At 41.5% G+C, this 25,789-nt stretch overlaps 1 protein-coding gene across 1 annotated transcript in view; it reads right to left on the bottom strand.

Moving 5' to 3' along the window:
• NAV2 (neuron navigator 2) overlaps nt 1-25,789 on the bottom strand; it is a 674,749-nt gene that overhangs the window by 140,312 nt on the left and 508,648 nt on the right. Inside the window, exons 8-9 of the mRNA XM_045013837.1 lie at nt 3,658-4,768; nt 265-377 (exon numbers count right to left, since the gene is read on the bottom strand). Coding sequence (XP_044869772.1) covers nt 265-377; nt 3,658-4,768 — 1,224 coding nt within the window. The remainder of the gene's footprint in view (nt 1-264; nt 378-3,657; nt 4,769-25,789) is intronic.

The raw sequence follows: 25,789 nt of genomic DNA, 5'->3' as shown, positions 1-25,789 counted from the left end.
TAAAGCAAGATATTAACTACCCTCAATTCCCAATGATTTCAATGCTCAGTATCTTATAGAACTAAGCCCCTGGTGTCCAAAACTCTGATCTTTACCCAGTTCCTGAAGGACCAAATATTAGAACTCATCAAAAATAAGGCACTAGGAATAACCACATAAATTAAATTCCCCCTAAAGAGAGGGGAAACAAATTTCATTTAGCCCACTCTCATTTGTTATATACAATGCACACAATTAGTTATCTAGACATCTTCCAGGACCTACCTGAAAGGTCTTCGAGACCAGGCTGACCAGTTTTAGTGTAAAGAGCAGTATCCATGCTCACCCCTCCTGTGCCGGATTCAGCTGTTACATTCCCTTCATTGTCTGTCTGTGATCTTAAAGGCAACACAAATATAGAGATATGCAGTCACTCACCACCAAAAATATATCAAGTGTAACATTGATAAAACTGCACCCGCCATCATCCACTGTGTCCTTTTCTCTAGAATACACTAGCAGACTGACTTTACATAATTCATTAGTCCCATGTTGAGCTCCGTCCTAGAAACGGAAACAGGCACTGAACTGTAAAAAAAAATAATGAAATATTCATAGTCAAAATGTAGACTTCACAGACCCCCAGACACTAAGACATTTCAGATTTTCACTGGGCTGAAACTGTGATCTTCATTAACAATGGAGTTTATATGTGACAGTTCTTCACACCTGTGCAGAATTCCCTTTGTTAACTAGCAATGTCACCAGTTCTTTTTTTAAAAGAAACAACTAGGTAAAATAATAACCATTGACTGCAAGAAGAACATTGGACATGGTATTATTCAGTGGAAGGTGTTTTTCTAAGAATCTGCTTTTCAGTTATACATTAGTATAAATCTGTGATCACTTCATTTTACTAGTTACACTATGTTTTGGATCTGAGGACCACAGAAGTGCAGCCTCCTTTAAGTGCACGAAAGAGTTCCTAGATAGGAGGATACAGAAGGTATTTCACTGATACTACGCTTGATCTCGGCTAAAAGACCATGTGGAAACATACAGTAGGGTATAATAATTTCTCTGTTTACAGTTTAAAAAAACCAGGAGAAGTATATTTACCACAGATTATCTGCTTCTCAGCATCTTGTGTAGGGGTTGTGGGCAGGGGAAGGGGATGGCAAGATTGTTCCTGCTCTCCAGTGATTCCCAGATAGTGAACGGCCCCCTTAGAGCTATTGCCTACTGAGATAGTCTAGAGCAAATCTGAGGCTGCTCTTGTAACATCTCAGTGTAGCAGTCTGTCCTCTTCTAGTGCTGGCTGGGCCATAGATACAGGTTGATGAGCCTAACATAGACTTAGCTAATAGAGCTGGATCTTTGAATTCAGGCAGTAAAGACCCATGCATTAACATCCTGATGTGCCAGATTCAAACCCTGCTGCTGACATCCCACTCTGGAGGGCAGGACTCCAAGATCAAGAAGATACACTAGCTACTTTGGGAGTCCCCTACAGCTGTATCTAGCACATAATGGCTCTTTAGGGCAGAGATCGTCATTTTGTTCTGCATCTGTACAGCTCCTAGCACAGTGAGGTCTGGGTCCATGGCTGGGGCTCCTAGGCACTACGGTAATACGAATAAACAACAACAATAACAGTACCAGTAATAGGCAGAGTTTAAAGTTTGGAACAAACTTAAAAATGATGCTACAAGTTATATTCTTCAGGTACACACTATTAGTGATTGGATCCCTTTTTATTAAGCATGGATTTGCTTTTCCTCTTCATTTTTCAAGAAAACAAGATGATACATTTTGACCTTTCACTTTGACTTCTGGCTGGGCAAGTAAATATGATTTTTTTTCAAGTCTGCAGCAGTTTTTCTGGCAGAATTGTACAATTTGTTTTGCATTCTTTTGAAAGGTCAAATAAATATTACCTTGAGACTACCAATCTGTTATTAGAGTTATAAAAATAGTATGGTTAGCAGCTCAGCTGCTTTCATGCTTCAGATGATACTAGTATTGAAAACACTGAATGGAGATCAGCTCCAAGTCAGTTATTACACTGGATTTTATTTTGGCTTTTTCATCAGGACATTATAGTCATAAACAGACAACAATCCAATGCCTAACTCACCCTTGCATGTTCATGGGGGTAAGAAATGTAACAACTGAGATCTCATCATGAATACTGGGGGAGTATTTGAGAGGCCAGCTCAAGATGTTTTTTAATTTTATGTCAATTTTTTCAAGAGAGTGTGTGTGTGTATATATACACATAGATGAACACTACTTGGCCTTTTGGCTACTAAGCAAATCAATTTAACTTATGTCCCATATTGGGGGACAGGCTCAATCACAGAGGTCTTTTCAATCTTTATCTACAGCATTATAATGCTAAGAAATGCACTGGCACTCTCCAGCTCCAAACAGAGAGCTGCACCTCTAATGGGTTTGTAAACAAACAGCAGGCTTGGTCCAGCTCGCCATCAGGCAAACATCAGATGCTGCACTGGTGATGATTTGAAAATTGTGGGTTTCGGAGCAGGGTGAATCCAGAAATTTTAATATGTATTTTAATAGTGGCACCAAGAAGAATGTAATATTAATATGTATTTTAATCAGGTTAATCATTCACAGGTGGCTCATTTTCATGCACTGGCACAGCAGGAAGTGTGCACAGCTTTTTCACAAATATCCTGTACAATGCAGAAAAACAGTATTGGCCTGATTATGTCCAGCAATGGGCAGGTGCCCAAGGAGAGGGGGCAGAAGACACAAGGATCCCATTTTATGTTCCCATATAGGGGCCGAGCATACTATCAATCCTTTTGCTTCCCTGAGTGCAAGGATCATTCCATGCACCTTTGCTACAGATCTATGGCCCAGCTCCCCTGAGTCAACACCTACCAACAGAGCAAAACCCACTCATTGGGGAATGAATGCTTGACCCTAACCAAGGATCAAGCTGCTGCCATGCTCTTCCTTCAATCCTAGGCCTCATCTCCACTAGTGACATTTTCTAAACATATCTCAGCATTGCAAACACTGAGTTAGCTTCACCACTGTTAGCAACATCAGGAGCACTGGTGTAGAGGGGCCACCAACTACTGCAACCATCTTTAACACTATGACATATAAAAGCCAGTCTGATCAACACAATGTTAAAAATGACCAAAGCAGCAGCTGGACTATCTACACTGGGCGTCGAACAGGGTACACACTCCAATGGAGCTGAACTGGCGTCTCCAACAGTTGGAAGTTTTGGACAGAGCCTTGCAGACATCATACCTGCCTAAGCCACAACCCCTACAGAAGCTCCCAGTGCTACACTGCAATTCCACTCTACCCACCATAGGCTAAGACTGCTACAGCTGAACCATATAAACATTACATCTAAAGCACACATACTGTATACATACTATTAATAAGCCAGTATTATAAAAAGTCAGCTTTTATCGAACATAGTATCTGAGGCAGCAATAATGTACTTCTTAACTGTTGGGAACAATAACTATCTCAGCTATGACTGTTAGTTTTTAACAGTAACTTGATAAATGATGTCACTTTTTTAAAAGAACTGTCAGCACCAACGCAACCGCTATACAATTTTTCTCCCCCTGCCTCCAAGTAACCATATCATAAATGGATAAAAATTTCAGGTTCAGAACACCCTACCTGTACATGAAAGGAGCTACTGTGGCAGTGTTCGGGTGGTTGTATTGCTGTTGTGGATGAGGTAGTTGAACACTCACAGTATTGCTGCCGGTAGTCTGTGTGGTACTAACTGGCCCATTGACAGCTTGGGTGCTGCTGCTACTGTTAAGAGCAGATACCCCTCCTATCCCTTTTCCTTCTGAGGAGGCTAAACTTGAAGTGGAACTGGAATTCCTGCTGTCTAGTTGGGTCTTCTGATGAGAGAGCCCTGAGCCAGGTTTTCCACTGCGGCTTCTCTCACCTTCCTTTGCAGAAGTTGGGGCACTTGAGGATTTCCCTGTGGTGTTTTTCATTCCTGGTTTTGGTATGCCACTGTGCGAAGGGGCAGAGGCCTCCTTCTTGGCACTATTCAGCTTTCCTCCTTTAGGGATAAAGCTTGCAATCTTGGAGGACTTTTTTGGCATCTCTGTTGTAGCTGGTGCTGTCTGTTCTTCTTTTGGCTCCTCTTCTTTAATCTCCTGCTTCTCCATTACGGATATCCTTTTTGCAATGTCTTTGCTTTTATCCTTTTCCTTCTCTTTCTGTTTCTCTTTCTCACTGCCCTTTGGGGAACTTTTCTTATTAGTCAGTGCCCGGCTAAAAGTTCTTTGTGCAATGCCCTTCAGTGCAATTTTGGGGCTACTGGATGTTGGTCCCGGGTTGTTCATATTCCGATTTGCAGCATCTATCTCTTCACTTTCCTCAAAGCTGGGAAGTGCCTCTAGTCTTTCACAGCTAGTGTCCCGAGACCCTGAACACTCAAGGGATGTTCCTCCTGCTTTGGAGCCTCCTTTGCTATTGAAGAGTTTTAATTTCTCAAGCATGGATTTTTGACCATTGGGAGTTGCTTTGACCATTTCTGAAGGTGGTTTTGGAGACTCTGGAACTGGCTGCTTTACAGATAACATGGAAGACGTGGCTGTGTGCTTCGCACTAAGGGATTTGCTGCGCCAGGGTTTAATGGCAGAGCTGGGCTGGGGTATGGCCGATGAGTTATTGCAACTAACAGCATTTGTACTGCTGCTGCTTTGAACTGAAGATAATACATTTTCATTCATTCCTGTGGACTGGGAGGCTGTACTGTCTGCTGGCTCTGGGAAAAACAAACAAACAGTAGTACCTGGTATTAAAACAGCTCTGATTAATGCAATTCCTTTCCACCATAAAAGGTCTGGTGCTTTAGAGTACTACTACTAGGAAAGAAAGATTTCTCATTATTACAAACTACAGCAGTGTCACTAAACAAAGTAAGACTGCTACTGTATTGAGGGGAGAAAAAAAAATCAGAAAACTCTCACTATGGCAATTTACATGTATTCACAGTTTTACAAACACACCTAAATGAAGTTAAACATGCAAAAGCCGGATGTGTTTTAGAAAGTCCTGTAGATCTACACTGCATCTTCATTAGAAATTACATGTGCATTATTATCTGACCAAGGCTTTTCCTCTGCTTTAAAAAAAATCCTTACTGTTCAAGTTCATTTCTTAGAAAAACCTCAAATGTATTTAAAAAGAAAAACTGCATGGAGAAAAAGAAAAAAACAACAACACTGAAGTTAGTTCCAGTTAATAGTGGTTTCAAATTCTGATATCCATTAAAAACAGAGGCAAACCCATTCTGCAAAAATAAAATCAATTGTATCCTTATTCATGGAGTGAACCTAAGTGATACATTTTTATCTAATAACTACATACAGCTGCAAGAAGAGCTATGTCAGTAACTGCAAACCCTTCTTCAGTGAGCATGAATCTCTTGTTTGTTTAGTTTTTTTTAATGTTACTTGCTTTTCTTAAATAATAAATTCAGCACCTAAAGAAAGCTTGAAAATCACACTGGCTTACTCACCTATCAGTGACCACTTCTCCTCTTCTGAAGTTTCTCTTTGCAAAGTTTCCCTTCTGGAGACGTTACTCTCTCAATTATCACAAATATGTTTTCTGTTAAACGGCTCATGTTTCCAATTAACTTTTGTCATCCCTAACTGTTCGGCTGCCCAGCAGCCTGCTGGGGATTAACGGCTTTTACCTATATTTCCCTGCCCTCTAGCAATAAAGTAAACTGAATATAGAGCTGCTTTTTTAATTTAAAAATAAACAGCAGTTGAGAACGAACATTTTCAGCAGCCGGAGCAGCACTGTGAATTCAGTTCTGTAAATCATGAACTGCTGCAACCACACAGGGGCTGTTTTACTTCACTTTCAGCTGCTCACTGAAGATATAGCTTTGTTAACCTCACTCGTATGATCCAAACCAGACCTCCCAAAGATTTAAAGCACATACATCTTTATGACTTAGTGTAGATCTGTGTTTTTAGGAGTGTTGGAGATCCCTTTATAATACACTCAGTCATTCCACATTGTTATGTACCAAATGGAATAACAGGAATTAATGGTAATTTTTTAAAAAAGAGAAGTCATTACTTAAATGGGAAGATTTCCAGTGCTCTGTTATTAACTACCAACTACTAGAGTGGCTTTCTAGCCCTTTCCTCTGGAAAGCTTTTCTCAGGTAGATGGAGAGAGGCAATGGTTACCTCAGTATACAGGGGCACCAAGGGCTTGATTCTGAACTTATTTACCACAGATTTAACTAGAGCAACTCTACTGACTTCAATGCAGTTACTCCTGATTTACTCCAGTGTAGGAGCAGAATCAAGTTCTAAGTGTCCCACATCCTCTTCTGCCAGGTGGTGCTTGAGTGCCACTCTCTCTGCCTGAGCTCAGCACTTCACACCCAATCATATGGATTAGATGGTACAGGAGTCACGGGGGGGGGGGGGGGGGGAAAGAAGGAACCAGTGCCATCAACTCTGCCCCCAGCTAGGAGGAAGAAGGGGATGAGAAAGACAGGAGCTGCTTGAAGAGCAGTCAGTGACATTGTCCCCTCCCAGTTTTCAAAATGCTGCCGCACCACTGCTTTACACTCCATGTTTCTGGCAGTAATTTGGTTCTCTTTGCTGCCACTTCCCCGATCCATAGCAAGGAGGAAGCAGGGTAAGACTTGTGCCTGAAACACAGTGCCTCTAAGGCTACATCTACACAACATACCACTGGCAGTGGTGCATAGCATACATGTAGCTACACTCCGCAATGAAAAGCATACCATGTCCACACTGTGGTGCATAGCTACACATGTCAGCGAAAAGCTGTGGGGGGGAAAAGCTTCCGCAGCTCCTCGGTGCCAGAGCCTTTCACTGCTGCCAGAGTTGCTCCAGCAGCAGAGAGCTGCAGAGAGCTGCCAGGCTCCAGCTGCGAGGAGGCAGCAGGACACTACCGTGGTACAAATAGCAGTGTAGACAGGGAGGCAGGATTGGGCGAGTAGAGAGCCACATAGGGTAATGTATTCGGGTACCCTTCATGTGTGTCTAATCTACTCACCTAAGCCATGCTTCACCATCTACACTATTTATACCCATACTAGGGCCCAGGGACGGATTAACCTTTTGTGGGCCCCCTATAGGGTCAATGGAGCATGGCGCCGGGGGGGGGGGGGGGAATCGGTCTCCGGAGCAAGGCGCCTGCCAGAGGCCATGGAACATGGCATGGCAAGGGTGGCACTCTACCCAGCCCAGTGCGAGGGCACTATTTACAAACCAGCAAATACCAGACACACAATGGCCCACCCGGCCCTATGCTGCCAGCATGCACCTTCCGCTAGGGGGTGGGCCCATGCCGTGCCCCACAGCCCCCCTGCCCAACACCAGAATAGCCCCCCAATTCCCTATGGCCACCCCCCCCCCGCCCCAGACCAGGGGACTGGCAGGGTCCCAGGGCACAGTGCAAGCAGAGCAGGCCCGGGCCCCTTCTGAGCATGGGCCTGACTCCATGGTGCCACTGTCGCCATTGTAAACCCGGCACTGCTAGGGGGACAATATGTGTATGTACACTACACACTGCCGAAAGAAGGGCATGTCTACACTGCAATTAGACACCCATGGCTGGCCTGTCCCAGCTGACCTGGGCTCGGGATAAGGGGCTGTTTAATTGCAGTGTAGATGTTCAGGCTCAGGCTGCAGCCTGAGCTCCAGGACCCTCTCCCCTCGCAGGATCCTACAGCCTGGCTCCAGCCTGAGCTGGAACCTCTCCACCACAATTAAACAGCCCGCTAGCCCAAGCCCCGCAAGCCCAAGTCAAGCCATGGTTTTTTAAATGCAGTGTAGACATACCCTAAAGGTTACTCTTGGGGTGATGTAGCTTCTGAACTATACCTTGCTGAGGGCTGTCCCTAAAGTAACAATCTAGTCCAATGGGACCATGGAGTAAGATGCAGCTCAGCATGTGTAAAGAGCCTGGCTCTTTGAAAATATTGATGAAGAACACGCCAGCATTTTTTTTTTTTTTACAACTAAACCTGTGAACATTAGAAATTGTGTGTGGGGTGGGGAGCTGTTAAAAACTTAAGAAAAAAGTAAAACTTATTTATGGCATAAGAGCTGCCATTTTTCTGTTATAAGGCAGAAAGTAAAAAGTTAGAGAAAGAACAAACTACCGGTAATTCAGCATTCAAATAAAAGGGAAAGGTATTGGATTTAGACCACCAATTTAGATGTGTCCCTGTCAACACTGGTTCTCCTTTTGTGAGGTAAATCACTTCTCTTCAAGTGTCATTATATAATGCCTGCATCTGTAATTTTCACTCCATGCATCTGAAGAAGTGGGTTTTTTACCCACGAAAGCTTATGCCCAAATAAATCTGTTAGTCTTTAAGGTGCTACCAGACTCCTAGTTGTTTTTACAAAGGGAACAGTATCAGAGCTAGGGTTAGAACTCAGGAGTTCCTGGTTCCCAATTCCCCTCTTTCAATCTCTCCCTTTTCCTGCCTACTCAATCTCAACTCCCCCCTCCCCACCGTCCCCCCATCCCAACCTTCTCTCTTTCCCACTCTCTCACACACACAGTGGCCACTGGTCCCTCACCACACACACACTTAAATGTGGGACCCAATTCTCTTCTTATATACATGTAAAACTAGCGAAACTCCAGTAACTTTAGATGAGTTACTCCTGATTTATGCTGGTGTCAATGAAATCAGAATTAGGTCGTTGTGAAACATTGGAGTATTGTACTAGATGGTGGGAGGGGAGAGATTGGAATAATCTATGAACCAGTATAATGCAATTATTAGTTTCTGTATCTGATACTTTCCAGGGAAAACCATTTGATGTCCATGAATGACTTTGCATCTCTGCTTTTATTATAAGATGCGTAAAACCTCATGAAGCCAGATAGCCAAATTAAAACTGTTCTGGGGGGGAGGGGGGAAATTGCTTCAATATAAGAACATTCCAATCATCTAGGATTATCTGTTCCTTTGTTACAACCAGTTTGCCAAATGTTTTTATTCCTACTAAAACCAACCACTTATATTGGTAAAAGAATTGGGTTCTGCTCCAAAAGTGTGCATTAAAATGTTCTTTTTCCTAAAAAAAAAGCAGATACCCCAGCATAGAAGATACACTAGTATGAAGGGAAAGGTTAATTCAAAAGAGCATAGACCTGATGAAAAGCTGAGTGAGTTTTATGATAAGTTTATTAATTCCCTTGTGATCCTTTGTGGTGGAGATGTTTTCTTTCCTTGGCAGCCTACATTAACTAAATTGACAACAAATGAAATGTGTTCAAAAACAAAAGACAGCCTAGGCTAAATAATCATTTCTCTCCTCATTTCAAAGACAAAATGTTGGCCTGAAGTCCATTTTATTCCCAATGTTTCTGTTAAAAAGATGTTGGTGGTCTAGTACCAATGCCAATCTACACTGTAATATGGGTAAATCAGATTTCAGCTGCTCTTGTAAAACCTTAACGGCATCTGCAGACCTATCAATTTGTGATGAGAAAAGAAAATCTAGAGTCTTCTGATTTAAATTACCCACTTAAATCTTTGAGAGCACATAATATAATAAGGGCTAGAGAAAATAGATGCTATTTCCTATGATTTGTCAAGCTAAGTCTAAACAAGTGCATTCTCATTTGTTTCAACTGAAAACCATCTGAAATGCAGTCACTAGAAGCAGCAAAAAGCAGCACTTACACAGATGATGTTCTCAACGTTCTCAGTAAAAAGGTCAAGATCTTTACAGTATCTTTCCATTAAAGCATATAAAGGTCCCTTGATTTCACAGCTATGGGGAACAAACAAAATGTTCTCATGAAAAGACAAATCCTTAGTCCAGTGCATAGCTTAAGTAACCAGGCTGCATTCTGTGTAATAGATACAGAAAAGAGAGAAATCCACAATTGAAGTCCAGGTTAGGAAGTGGTAGAAGACCTGTTCTATGGCCATTATTCTAGTCTCACAATGGCACAAGGCTGTTGTGTTGCTCCATTCCCAGGGTAGAGGAATGACTGGTGTATCTTGATTCCTCCCCCATCCAGCCACCAAACCATCCTCTTTCCTGGCAGTAACAAGGGAGTACAGCAAAGAAGGCTTCATACCAGATAGCCACCTCTGCCTTATTAGTAATTCATCATGCTTGGCAAACAATGCTTAGGGGTTACTGAGGCTTACATATTTCTATCAGGAGTCTACTGTAAAATTGGAATTTTTCCACAAGCTTAAATAATGAGACCATGTACAGAAGAATCTGCTTAATGAGGTAGCTCTGTACGTGGCCTTTGTTAAAATTAGCAAACTTTATGATTAACAAAAAAGGTACCATTTCAATAATAATGCTGCTGCCTATGGAGCTGTAGTGAGCATACTGCCATACTGGGCAGGCCCTCTGGTATGGGAGGATGCACTATCTGCCCTGGAATAGTGACTGAGCCTATGTCAGCGGCAGGCGCAACAGCAACCACATGAGGTGCACAATCTTTTTTTTTTTCTTTAAAAGCAGAGATTCCCAGAAAGGGAAATGCTCTGTGATGCCATAGTGAAGTGTACAACAAACATCTCATTTAACAGAAAAGAAATACACTTCACTGAACTGGATAGAATCGCTTGCTTCCACTTTTACTCATAGGATTTCTATCAAGATGTTTCCCCTTTAGAGGGGATTTAATTTTCTGTAATATGAAACAAAAGTCACATTTATTCCTTGAAATCTGGAGCATTATTTTCGCCCAACAGGAGGTAAGCTCTATATGGTAAACTTCAATTGCTGTTTTGGATACTCAGCACTTCTGAAAACCGGGACCAAGATCTGTGGAAATGTCAGTCAGGAAACTTTCACATTTCCGCAAAGTCCTCTTTTGTTCACATTAAGCTGCAGTATTTGAAACAACAGTTCAGTTGTTTGTGGGTTTATTTCATTAAGACTCAGCAGTTTCTGAGAGTGGAGTGGGGGAAAAAAAAGCTGGAGGCCAGACAACACTTTTCTCTCATTGTCTTGACATAACTGACTAAGACACTTGAATTCCTTGTTGTTTTTGTTTAGTTACAGTAAAACTCAAAAGACTCTCCACATGACTGGCTAGGAACAAGGCCAGAGGGACCTCTATCGTCCGGATACACGTTATGCCATTATGAAATAATGAAACAAGTGGACTGCCTTTTGAAACCGGTGAGTTTTTAATGTAAACCTAAACAAATACCACCCCTGTTCATTGTTCTTAAAGATTTCTCTAATTTATGAAAATAAATCCCTGAAGTCCTGAGGTGACAGAGCCATCAAAAGGCATTAATGGGCTGCAGACATGGGGCTGTAACTGCACCCCCTCACTTGGATGATATATATAAGTTAATATTCAGTGTTCCAATCTGGGCACACTTTAACTACAGTCAGAACGCTGATATAGAAATGGCAAGCACTAGGAAAAATGTATACTGATAATATTGAGCAGGCACTCAGACATCAAACTAGACAATATTTGTTACTGAATGACTTATTCTGCCAATCAGTAAAGTTGTGTAACATGCAACAGTAACAGTAAAGTGATAGTAACATTGATAGGGTTGCCAATTTTGGTTGGATGTATTTCTGGAAGTTTCATCACATGCCATAATCTGTAATTAAAGATTAATCTTTAATTCCTGGAGACTCCAGAATAACTCTGGAGGGTTGACAACTCTAAATATTGGTACACCTAGTCTCTGTCTCCTGTTCTCTGTCTGCGGAATACAAAGTATAGTCTCCTGAGGACTAAAATGCTTTAGTTTAACTGCAGTCATTGGGCTCAACACAGGAGTATTTGTGTGAGATGTAACGGTCTGCAACAGGCAGGAGATCAGACTAGATGATCTGATGGTCTCATGTGGCCTTAAACTCTCTCTAGATATGACATTAACAATTCTAAAAGACTGAATTTACATTTTAAGTGAGTGAGTCGATCTGAAATCTGTGTCTGTACACATACTTTGCTAATGTTTGTGTCCGTACCAATGCACACACACCAAACACAAAATCTGTTAATCTTGGCTATCGAAATGGCCAATGCCCACAGGTATGGTCTTTTCTGCTGCACCTGCTGTAGTTCTATGAGCAACTCCCTCTTATGGGCCAGGATTTCTTCCATCTCTGCTTTCTGACCAATGAGGCTGCCTTTCTCTCTCTGACCTAGTTGGTTTATACAACGTCTGGTAGCTGGAGTGGAGAAAAAAGTCTGCAAGCACAGAAGAGTTTCAGCATGGACATCATTATGTACTTTCTAGTACTTCACCACATAAAGGTCCAGACTGTGCCTCAAAGCCACAGCCTGCGCTGGAGGGTAGGATGGAGCATACTGTAAGCAACAGCCCTGAGGAGGAATTGTATTGAGTCAGCCAGATTTCCTGCTGGGGTACGAATACAACAGTGGCAGATCTGCCACTCCAGGAGAGGTGCAGCATGCACTCTGCTCTACCCCTGCAACTTTATAAACTGATGTGAAGAAAGGGTGGGGCCATGGCTTCATTCTCATCCTACCCCTCCTGGGGAGGTTATGATACTAGCACCAAGTATGCATTTTGCAGCTACACTATAGCTGGCTCCTACACAGGAACTGAATGTGGGGGAAGACAGTTATGCAGGCTCAGCAAAGAGGCCGAAGACCAAATGGACCACACAGACTGAACTACCCTCTTGCCTTAGAGATTTCCCTTCCAGGTGAGGGTAGAAAAACACTGGCATTTGTGCAGCAGTGTTGGAAGCTAGCATTACTGTTGTGTCTGTCCTGTGGTTGAGTAGTGGACTTCAGTTTTTGTGGCTGCCCATCTGAATCAATTCACTCAGCAATAAATGCATGCAAATTTATATTAAAAAAATTAAAAACTGGAAATGTGTAATAAGTGTTGTAGCACTGATCAAACAACCAGGAAATTCTGGGCCAGATCCTCAGCTGGTATAAATTAGCGTAGTTCCACTGTCATCAAAGTTCTCAAGATTCGGTTTAAGCTTCACTATTGGGTTTTGATTTTTTTTCCTGCTGAACTGTACAAATTAAGGACACCAATTAAGTTTCCTGGCTTTTGCCAGCTGTTTCAAAACGTTATTTAAATATAGTTTTATTTTGTTTTTAATATTCCTAAAGTTTATACCAACTATGGCAAAGTTTTTCAGTCTTGTATAAGTCTATTTCAGTTGTTATTGAAACTTCAGACTCTTTCTGTTTAGGTAAAAAGATCTGGGCATATTTTGAAATGTCAAATTTGGCCAGTTAAACAGTTGTAAGATTAAACACGGACATGATTTATTGCATACTTGTATCTTGTCCTGTAACTATATTGTACTGCTGGATTTACTCTGCAATGTCTTTAAGCTACCCCATGGGCATATACACAATGTAATCATACGGTCAAGATTAACTGAGATGGGCCAATTGTCCTCTAAAAATATATTCCATGAATGAAAAATAAATAGTAGGATAGTGGCTAGTAAAAACTGTGCAACGTGGATTTATTGAAGTGCAACAAAAATCATAACACAAAATTAAAATTACACCAATAAATAAAAAGAACAGGACTACTTGTGGCACCTTAGAGACTAACAAATTTATTTGAGCGTAAGCTTTCGTGGGCTTATGCTGAAATAAATTTGTTAGTCTCTAAGGTTGCACAAGTACTCATGTTCTTTTTGCGGATACAGACTAACACGGCTGCTACTCTGAAACCAATAAATAAATAATTAAAAGAAGAATTCACAATGAAATGTTGTAGAGTAAGTTTCTAGGCTAACCAAGAAATTTGAAGCTTAACTGAGCATTAGAAATGTATATACACTGTAGTCAAAACTCCTTTCCAGGCTCCATAAGATGCATTTTAATGCTTTACCACTATTACATTAGATTTGCTCTAATCAGAAGCCTGAATATAAGAATTAGAATATAGAGATTTCCTAGTACACCAAGTAAGATTTAACAGACAGAATTAAGAATGGTATGAGGTGCTTTTTCATTGCAAAAATACTGCTGCTTTGGCCATTTCACCTGCTGCACCCAAAAGATAGAGAAGTGAAGTTGCCGCCAGCTTGTCACCTTTAGATCACTACTTAACATTGTAAAGGCCCTTGTCAATTTCCATGTTACTTCTAACTGCTGGAACTGAGCAGAGCAGCAAAACCACTGGCACCTGGATGAAACTGCCTGATGTCAAACTGCTTTCTAAAGTTTGGCAGGAGAATGCCAGGGACTAAATCAGGGCTTTTTAATAGATGAGGGGGTGCAATCCCTCAGGACTGTATAAATCAATGCCATTAGTATAGCACTAGTATAGGTATTTGCTGAGGTAACTAATCAGCCTTGGGAGATAATCTTATGACAGGATTCAGCCTAGTAGGTGTGTTAGTCTGTATCAGCAAAAAGAAAGAGGAGTACTTGTGGTACCTTAGAGACCACAAGTACTCCTCGTTCTTATGACAGGAGTCAGTGAGCTCTCCTTACCGTTTTTGATCTGGGAATATATGCTGCAAAGTTGTGGTGATTTTAACAAAATCTTGCAACAAAGTTCTTACCATTTCCCAAGGGGAAATTTTACTGTTTGTGCAGACCAAAATGGCAGTACCATGTGTGTCCTAGCCTGGTAGCAGGTACAGAAGTGTACAGCAATTTGCCACATTTTGGGGGATCCATTATTGCTGAGAGACTCTTGAGTATATAAAGCTATTTCTAAACAACTGTGAAGCACTACTGAGTCAACTTTTACTAATCCAATCCAATCTATTCTGTTCCTTTTTGTAAAGGGAACGCAGGCTTATAAACAGAGACACAAGAATGTGAGCCATCGCTGCTATTAAAGATGCTGTGCACATGGAAGGGTGATCCCATAGACACTGAGGAGTATGTTTCCCAAGAGAAGCCTTGGTACTTCAGCTGTTTGACTGTAATTAAAACCAATGGAAATCAAACAACTAAATCTACACTGACTACCCATGAAAATTACTATGAAATTTGCCCCTAAAATCACAGGTGTAAATTGTATTTAAAAACAAACTCCTACAACATTCATTAGTTACTATTTGTAACACACAAACCCATATGAGCCAAATCCTGTGGATCTTGTAATGCAGCCCTCACTCAGGCAAATTCTTACTAAAGTCAATGAGAGTTTTGCCTGAGGAATGACAAAGTAAAAACTGAGAGCTAGCTCATGACAATTATCCATACAGAGGAGTAATGGCTTTCCTTGCAACTCAGCTGCATAAGACCAACCTGGATCTTGGGTCAGGATACAGGGCGAAGGAGGGCAGGGGCTGTGGGAGTAGGCTGGGGGGAGATGGACAGCAGATGAAGCCACACCCCCACTTCCATGAATTGGCTAGTGCAGCTGGCTGGAAGCAAGATGGAGATAAAGTTGCAAATGGTAAAAGACTAACACAGCATGCTCCCTCTCCTCTGTGGAAAAGAAGCAATCTAGAGAAATTTTGATACAGAGGGGTGTTTCTGGGGCATAATTCCTTTCAATCTAGTCTTGGGTAATGGTCACAGAATATGGCCTATACCTTTAAACAAATGCCAATAACTGCATGAACCCAAGCAAATTCTATGATATAAATGCAAAGGATCAACAAGCAACACCAGGAATAAATATGTTCTGAAGATTTACACCTCTTTTAGTTAAATTTAAAAAAATCACAGGCTTCCCAGAAAAAATCTCCAGCATCAGACAAACAGATCATTCAAACCAGAACACATACATACACAAACAAGTTTTCGGTCAAGACGTGTCAGTCATATTGTACTGAGGATCAAATTGGACATAATGAACATTTATCAAATGCTTTCAACATAAATTATAATACAGAAAACAGGTTAGGATTATTCACCACTTCAGGTTTCTGTTAACACACATAGCACAACTGAAGAAAAATGCCAGTAATTTTACATCCGTACCACTGAAATTATGGATTTGTCAAGACCAGTCACTTAAACTGCTTTGATCAGCAATTTGATTTGGAGAGGTAGGTCATCAGTCAGAAGTAACTTTCAAATCAAGTGTGAAAGAGTTACAGACAATTATTCTAAAATAGTTTTTTTTCTTTAAGAAAGAAGGTAGAATTTTGTGTTTTCTCTATGTGAAATATATTGTTTATTTTAAAAAGCATTTTTGTATTAAACAGTATACCTGTGGCCTGAGATTTTTTGCATTAGAGCATTTTTTATATTTTTAAACAATAATATCAGTTTCCAGTATAAATGTAACCTACACTGTTTAACCTGGGACACAACTTCTTTGTTAAGTTATTAACTACACTGAATTAAGCAGCACACATTTGTGGATTGTGAGCACATGTGCTTTTGGCTGTACTCAGTCCAATATGTAAAAATAACGTAAATTATTAGCACCTGCCCTACGTTCAGCACCTCAAAAAAAATTTTTTTTAACACAGTGAAACTGCTAAAATTTGTGAAGTTCCAAGCATGGAGATATTCCCATTTTATTGAAGCTAAACATTTTCATTACAAAGCGAACTCAAAAGTATAGCCAATTTACAACTTAATTTTTAACCTCATGTACTTATGCTTTCCTTTTAAAATCTCTACCCACTATTGCAGTTGTTAGCATTAATTAGCATGTGCAAAAGGGTGCTCCTTCAACCTCTGAACATAAACATTAGATTCATATGAATTTTACAAAGAAAGAAAAAGCTCAAAACCTTGTCAAAATGTAAACAGCAAAGACTAATGAACATGGATGTTGGATTTGAGAAAAAAAATACTTTAACTTACTGCTATTTGTTGCATGAACCAAATGTTTCATTCTATAAAAGTTCTTTCCAGTTTTCTTCTTGCTCATGCTGTGTTTATTGATAACGAGGATGATCTTTTCTTCACCTTAAGATTCTCTATTTAATTTTCAGTCTCTAATGAACTGTTAATCTTTCTGATGTTCCCTAGGATAGAGAGACTTTCCCACTCCACCTCTCCCCCCACCCTCACTCCATTCCTCACAGAGTTGGACTGGATGCTACTGAATTTGGCACAGTTAAAAATCAATTTCAGTGATGATCTGGCAGTTTGTTAAAAAAGGGTCACTGACTTTTCAGGATCAATTAAAGTATATCAGAGTTCTCATTTAGAAATCACAGTAACATACTATGTAAGGGTCATTGGTTGAGATATCAGGCTTTTCAATTTCACATTTCTATATGAATTTAATAACATACCTATTTACAACAGTAAGTTACGCTCATTGACTTAGCAGAAGATTTTTTTGGGGATAGTGAATTGCAAAAAATATAAGTTAACTTGAACTACTTGTACAAACTAACTCTCCTGAAAGTCTTCGACTATTCAGTATAGATGAGCCAAACAAGTTCATCATGTTGGTAAATGTAATGATCTCAAAATGCATACATCTGTTTAAGACCTATAAAATCAAACAACACTGGAATGATTTTTGTGACACAGAACAGGACATAGAATTTTAAGGGTGATTATTTATTTATTTAAAAGCAGCAGCTACATTGTGGTGCTGTGAATAGCTTCTCTTTGTTACACTAATTAGGAGATCAGAGTAACTGACAAATGATCCTGATGAGCCTCTAAAAAATTTGGTTTACTCAGGACAAAGGTAATGATTGTTTAAAGTAATGCAGAAAATAGTCTAACAAAACAAAAAGTCTAAAAATATATGTTCTGTACAGCATGCCACACTTAAAGACAGGGCCGGGGCAGTCCGTGTGCAGCGGCGGCAATTCAGCGGCAGCTTCTATGTTCAGCTGTCCGCGGCGGTGCAGCTTCTGTCTTCCAGCTGAAGACAGAAGCTGCTGCTGAATTGCCGCCGCCACGGAAACGCGCGTGCCACCCTAACAGCACACGGACTGCGGCAATTTGGCGCGCTGCTTGGGGCGGCGAAAACAGTAGAGCCGGCCCTGCTTAAAGGACCAAATCCAGAGGTCCTGCTTTGATTTTAACTTTGTCCAAACTCAGCCACACTACTAGGGTGACCAGACAGCAAGGGTGAAAAATCAGGACAGGGGTGGGGGGTAATAGGAGCCTATATAAGACAAAGCCCCAAATATCGGGACTGTCCCTATAAAATCAGGACATCTGGTCACCCTACACACTACCACTATCAACTGCCTGGGAAATTACCAGAATTAGCAAAAACAGTGAGCAGGACTTCCAGATAAGGCCTAAAGAGATAATTTAGCAATATCTGCTTGTGATACATATTCTTTTTCTCTTCTTGTTTTTATGCTTGTTTCTTTAATATGGAACAGCCCTCAGCAACATGGCAAGGTGATAGTAAGAAAGATAAACTACATTTATTTAAACCCTTTTAAGCAGGAAAATAATAATCAATATATACAATTTTTGGAAATCCTCTGAAAGCTGGGCACATATCATACTGGTACATTCACCAACAGTGAAACGACAGTCTATATAACCTATATTTCATCTGATAACTACAGTCTATGATCTGTATTTCATCAGATAAAAAAGGCACAGGTGGGTTTGATTTTTTTTGAAGTCTGTCATATTACTTACAGTTTAATAGAGCTATATTCATTGATATAATGTAACCTCAACTATAAAGTTTAAAAGAAAACATTTTTGGGGGCAAGGGGCTGAATCCTTGAATAAACTAACCATAATCCTATCTTCAGTAGCTCTATCTTACTTTTTAGCCAGCCAGTCAACTTTTTTTTTTGCCCTGAGTCAAGTTGGCCAAATGTCACAAGATTTGAATCTGCCACCCTAACTCTCTTATGCTGGGAAATTATGAGTGCTGTTACCCAGGCAGAAGGAAGAATCCTTCAGTGTCACAATCATAATCCTGAACAGAACGCTAATATATATGAGGACACACTTTTCACAACAGATTTTATTGCAATATTACTTGACTTATATGGTCAAGTCACATATACCACTTGGGGAAATACATATCTTGCTTTTTGGTTCTATTATTTATTATTATGAGTTTGCTGATTATGGAAAAAGTGCTTGAGGCAGTACAGAACATGAAGTAGATAAGGTCCTCTCCACCATGAGCTTGCAATCTTAGAAGACAAAATATCTGGTGATTCTGTACTTGCTGGTAAGGAGACCTTTGTGAATCCAAGTGTTACTGTAAGTATTTAACAAATATTTTATATTTATCATATGTGCAGCTATGGAAGAGGGTTTAGTCCTACATTTCCACAGCTTTTAAGGGCAGAAGAGACCATTATAATTATCTAATCTGATCTCCAGCATAATACAAACCATAAAACCTTACTCAGTAATTTTTACATCAAGCATCATTTGAACTATAGCATATCTTCTAGAAAGATACCCAGCCTTCATTTAGAGACCTGAATGAAGACCTCATTGTTAAAAATTTGCACCTTATTTCTATCTAAATTTGTCTAGTTTCAGCTTCCAAAACATTAGATATTGTTATGCCTTTTCTGATAGTTTAAATAGCCCTCTATCATCAAAAATCCCTTTACCACATAGGTACTTTTAGATTGTGATCAAACCTTTTAACCTTCTCTTGGACAAACTACATAGTCTGAACTTCTTAAATCTCTCACTATAAAGGCACTTTTTCCAGACTATTAATCATTCTTGTAGCTTTTTTTCTGAATCCTTTTCCAATTTGTCAATCTCTCTCTCTCTCTTTTTTTTTTTAAATTAGTATGGCTTCAAATTTAGAAATTTCTGTTGTTGAGACTACAGGGCATTTGGGTAATAAAAAACAACAACCCAGATTTGCCGTGCAAATTCCCCCCTCCCCCTGCCTTTTGTCCCTACATCATTATAATTTGGGGGCTACCTGGTAACTAAATTGTGGAAAACAAGAACCTTTGGTGCTTTGTCTGTTGCCGATGTCTAAATCAATTAAGCAGAATTATACAAACACACTATACAGTCATTCACTTGATTTATGGATTTCATGCCTCCTGTATTCTGTCTCACACATTTTCTTGTTCTTAATAATAGAAGTATAAAGAAAGATGTGTGTTTTTCCATTTTGGAGGACCTTAGTTATCAAATCAAGAATGTATTTAGCCTCTGAAATTTGGCTCAATAGCAATACATCTCTGACCATTTACCTGTACCTGCTAATAATTAGGTATGTGCAAATAAAGTGCTTTGCAAACAAACATACTATGGGAACTATCTGATTAGCAGACTGAAGGTCACCTTTCCTTAGTGTGCTTTTGCTAGATGACTATCAGTCCATTTTATACAACACAGACAAGGTTGATGCAATAGAGCAAAGAAAGTTGCATTTCTAAAGACCTAAACATTGTAAAATGTCTTTTAAAATGTTCTATTATTCTCTTCATACTTTATCTTTTGTTTTCTTTTTTTAAGGGAGACACTGTTTAGAGGTTTTTAAAGTGTGATAATTTCACATCTCTCAAAACCTAAAGTTAAAAAGATAGGCAAAATCCTGATCCTCTTTATTGCAGAAGCAAAGGTGAAGCTAGTCCCATACTGCTGCAAATTCTCACTCCACAGAAGTCCGATCTATCTTGAACACTCCTAGGTATGAAATCTGTCTGTCTCTCTGTGCATCATCTGCAGAGCAGCCAGATTTAGTCCGTTTCCCAAAAACTACTTTAGTTTATATAAATATATGCCAAGAAACTGAGCATCTTTTTAAAACAATGGTTTTTTCCCCAAATGATATATGCTGAATGGAAGCTTTGGAGAGTAAACTACTCTCTCCACAGAAGAGGTACAACACAAGCAGTAAGAGCAAGAGCTTTCCCCACAAATATGCCTTAGCAGTACCGGATTTACCATGGCACCACTGGCGCCAGGCCCACGCTCCAAAGGGGCCCAGCCCCAGCTTGCTCTTCTCCACCTCCCCCCTGCTCACCACTATCTCCTGCAGGGGCAGCAGGCAGAAGCTTGGTTCTGTCAGCTCCTGCTGCAGCAGGGAAGGCTCCGCCTGCAGCCAAGCGCCCCTCTCCACCTCTTCCCCTGAATGTGCTATGTTCCTGTCCCTTCCCCGCCCAGCGCTTTCCCCGCCGCCGAACAGCTGTTCACCCACGCGAGGGAGGGGGAGGAGCAGAGCTGCAGCGCGCTCAGCGGTCGGGGGAGGAGGCGGAGAAGAGGCAGGGGCGGGGCCTTGGGGAAGGGGGTGGAATCAGGGTATACCCCCTTCAGCCCCATGCCCTGACTCCTGCACCGCCCCACATCTCCACCCTGAGCACCAAACGGGAGCTCCTGCACACACACACCCCACATTGCCACCTGTACCCTGAGCACCAAATGGGAGCTGCCCCAGGTAAGTGTTCCACACCTCAACCTCCTGCCCCAACCCTGAGCCCGCTAGCTCTGGGCCAGACCCTGCACCCCCAGCCCTGTGCTCAGTGCAGAGAGAGACAAAGAGAATGAGCTAGAACCAGGGAGAAGGTAAGTACCCAGTCTATGTGGCCGGGGGGGGAATCCTGTTTACCCCCTCCCCAGCCCTGCTGTGCTTGCAATTTACCCCGGCCTCTCCCTTGCTCCAGGGACCAACCCTAGCTCCCGCCCCACTGTGCTGTGCTTCTGCCCCCGACACCTCCCTTGCTCCAGTCAGCAGGGACTAATTCTCCCCCCTATGCCCCACTGTGCTCTTGCCCCCTGGCCCCTGCCTCGCTCCAGCTGGGGACCAATCCTTCCCCGCAACCATCCCCTGCTATCAGGATGGATAAAAATCAATTACTTTAAAAAAAAATAAAATAAAAACAATCAGATTTTTTTTATTTAAATCAGATTTTTGAGGAAAAAACCTACCTAAAAGATAGTTTTAATTAAGATACATTATATCTCATCATGGAACAGAGATTATACATTCTAATTCTATAGTATGAGAATATATTCATGTAATGTTTAAGAAAAGTTTTGTAAATGAGTTCTAATAGTTCATGGATTAGAGACCCAATCTTATGGGGTTCCAGGGGCTTCTGTATAGATTATTTAGGTTAATCTATCTATCTACCCAATGGGACTCAGTGCTTAGTCTAGAAGATACCATCAGGAGATACTTAGTTTTACAGTTCTCAAACTCTTGGATTTGTGTCTCCAGAGGTAACATGCTTATTAACAGCAAAAAAGCTTTTAAATAAATAAATAAATATATAGAGATGAGAAATAACAGACCTCAACTCTATTGTCCCTCTGCAAATTTGTGTACACAGAGTCAATCCCTTACCTCTCTTTAAAAGTGAAAAGTTTCAAAAAGTTCAATTAATAGAAGATTGTTGGGGGCGGAATAGATCTGGACAAAGAGAAGTCTGGAGATAAATGTGAGAAGTGAGGGACATATGCTTTTTTGTTAAAATATTATGTTTGCTGTTGAAGAAAAAAATCCAGAATACTTAATGTTGTTGTTTTAGTTAAATAAAACAATTTAAATGTCTGTCTGGTGATGTTCTCCTAATACAGCCTGGCAAGAAAATCCTCCAAATATTGATTAACCTGTTGAACTGAAGATAGTTCACCTCCCAATGACTTCATAAATATCTGCTTCAATGATCTTTGGTAAATGAAATAACCAAACAATTATTCATTTTCTGATATAGCTGTAAAACTCATCTGAAAAGTTTTCAAAATAAATCACTGTTTCAAAATGTATAGTGTGTACCTTCTAAAAATGAAATCTACATCTATCTCTGAATTGTGAAGAATATGTATTATGGTTATAACCAGTGATGAGCTGCCAAAATCTTAGGAACCGGTTCCCTACTGGGTCTTCAGCGGCACGGCTCCAGCGGCTGAAGGACCCACCACCGAAGACCCGGTAGGGAACCGCCCAGTGAGTACACCCCCCACCCACGTCCTGCCCACCCTCAGAAACCACAACCCATAACCCCCCCTGCCCTGCTCCCTGTCCCCTGACCACTCCTTCCCAAGACCCCCAACCCTAACTCCCCCCCAGGACCCCACCCCCTGCCAAACTTGCCCCACTCCCTGTCTGCCCCGACTCCATCCACCACCATCCCAACAGACCCCAGGAACTCCCCCGCGCCGCCTACCCAACCCCCACTTCCCCATCCCCTGTCTGCCCCCCAGAACCTCTGCCCGATCCAACCCCTCCTTCCCCGCCCCAGTCCCGGCCCTGGCCTCTTACCCCTGCCGGGGTCGGGACCGGAGCCGCAGCCGCAGGGCCCGACTCCCCGGGCCCGGCCGACACCGGGACCGGCGCCACAGCCACAGCCACGGGGCCCGACTCCCCCGGCCAGCACCGGGACTGGAGCCGCAGCCGCGGGGCCCGACTCCCCGGGCCAGGCTGGCACCAGGACCGGAGCCGCAGCCGCGGTGCCCGAGCTGGGCCAGGTCCAAGCCGCGCAGGCGGGACCAGCCCGAGCCGGGAGTGCTTGGCTGGGACCGGGCTGGGGCACTCGGCCAGGGCCAGGAGGAGCCGTCCCGCCCCTCCCCCACACGCCCGGCTTACCTGCCTGCTCCTTTTTTCAGGCTTCCCACGAACATTTGATTCGCGGGAAGCAGGGGAAGGGGAGGAGAAGGAGGGCGGAGCGTTCAGGGGAGAGGAGGAGGTGAGCTGGGGCTGGGGCCGGGCAGACAGCTGCCCGAGCCTTTGTTAAATTTAAAAGCTTTTTAGAATCGGTTGTCCTGGAACAACCGGTTCTAAAAAGGCTTCTAAATTTAACAACCGGTTCGCGCGAACTGCTGCGAACCGGCTGGAGCTCACCACTGGTTAGACAAGAACGCACTTTTATGTCAATTTAATCATGGTTTTCTAGTCTTCCTGACTAGTGATTTAAATCAAATCCACCTTGCCCGCAGTGCTCTTGCCCCTGGAATCTTCATTCCCCAAGGGGGCCCACAAAAAGTTAATCCGGCTCTGTTGCCTTAGTTGCACCTGGTATAACTCCCACTTATGGAGCTGAAATGGTAGTTTAGTCACTGTAGTTATTCAGTCTTTGGGCCTCTTTCATGAGATTCCTAACAGGGGAGCTAGGATTAAGTGTGACACTGTTTGCAATTAAATGATGAATTCATTATGCTTTTAGAATACTTTGAAGATATGAAATAATAATTATCATCATTATCATCTTCTGATTTGCACACCTGTCCACTAAGAACCAAACAGTAATTGAGTTTCCGTCTTTACAGTCTGAAAAATATAAATCTTTTTTGGCCTTGAGAGTAGAGAGGTAAACTTCCTAGATTTTACTTTAACGACATTTGCTTTTTACTATAATTTTACCTTACATTTATATTGAAAGAAAATCTAGAGTACAGTTGTTTCCCCATAGACTTCTACTGCCCTCTGCAGGATTATTTTTTTTAAATAGCAATATTTATAAAGAAAGCTGGAATGACCTACCGGGATCAAGCAATTAGGTACTGGGTCTCAAGCAATTTTTTTTACGTTCATAAATGATGCAGCAAGCCCAGAGATGCCGGGGCTATGAAATGCTCAGTCCTGGCAAGCACTGGCACAAATTAAGCATTGGGGTTAGTCCACTTACAGTATTACCTAGGAACCCATGGAAAATAGCTGGAACACAAAGACATCAGTGTTTACATCATCTTTACATTATGTTTAGTGCAATTTTCAGTTGTGGGGGGCAGGGGAACAGAGCAGTCACATACAGGATTGCCGTCATATGCTTTGAGGGCTTGATCCTGCAAGATTCAAAGCCCTCTTCTGAAGTGCTCAGTGTCCTTGAAGCGCAATGAAGAAAGTGGGAGAATGAGAGCACACAGCACCTAGTAAAAGTGCCCAGCATCTTGCAGGATTGAGCACCTGATGCATTGCTTTCAACATTCCAAATGCTGAATAGCTTTGTGAACCCCTAGGTTGTATGAAGGAGAGAACCTGACATAACAAGCCCATTACTCAATTCATATGTATTTGTGAATTTCAATAGCGTTTCTGCCCAGGGGCTCGTTCTGCTCCTCCAGTACAAAGGAGAAAGAAAATGTTTCTCCACTGAATATTGCATATGCAAATTAGATTTCAGATTAAGGTAATTGTTTATTTGTTTAGAGATCATGTCTGTGAAACATCCAGAGGGAATAGGACTATGAGGGATCTCCAAGATATCCACTCCCCAATGATTCACAGAGCAGGCATATGAATGCAAGACTCCTACATTTGTTTGGACTACTTAGAAGTGTCTTGGATAATTAAGATGAGTTCAGCAGTGACATTGTACAGTGGCAGTTGTTATTTATGCTGTAGCTTACTCACAGTCTTACTTGTAAAAGGACATAAAAGTAAACCAGACAGGAGTATGTTTATATATACATGGACTAAATGACAATTGACAATTCAGATGTGAATTACAAGGCTTTAATTACATGAGGGGCTCTGGTGACATCAGTAATAATAATTTACATCAAATTGCACTGCCCAGAATGCTATTGCTATTATAAATAGCTAATCATCATGAAAATGAATGAAACATCTTAGCACAGGTGGTCATATTATCAAAGTGCTGTGGGGAAAATTTGTGCATTGAATTCCCGTTAATATGAATGGAGTTCTGGACATAAATCTCCACATACAGACTGCAGAACTGATGCCCCCCCACTCCCTTCCAAGGCTTTTGATATGTATATACAAGGATAGGGGTAATAGGTGGGAAGGCTACAGTAAAGTTTTATTGCTGTACATTTTGAGACGGTTCTAATAAAAACTTTGAAGGCCTGAACACCAGCCATCACACATTTTCTTATATCACAGATAATAAGGCCTATAATTTGCTTTATTCTGTTCCCTTTTTGTTTTCCTAGTCTCCTCCTGCTTTTCCCCATCTTTTACTTTAGTACATAAAGTTACTACGAAAAGAATGGATTGATGTGG

Source organism: Mauremys mutica, chromosome 4 (genome assembly GCF_020497125.1).
Source record: "Mauremys mutica isolate MM-2020 ecotype Southern chromosome 4, ASM2049712v1, whole genome shotgun sequence".
Taxonomy (NCBI): Eukaryota; Metazoa; Chordata; order Testudines; family Geoemydidae; genus Mauremys; species Mauremys mutica.
Note: the sequence above shows the minus strand (reverse complement) of the source record. Positions and strands in the feature narration are given on the sequence as shown.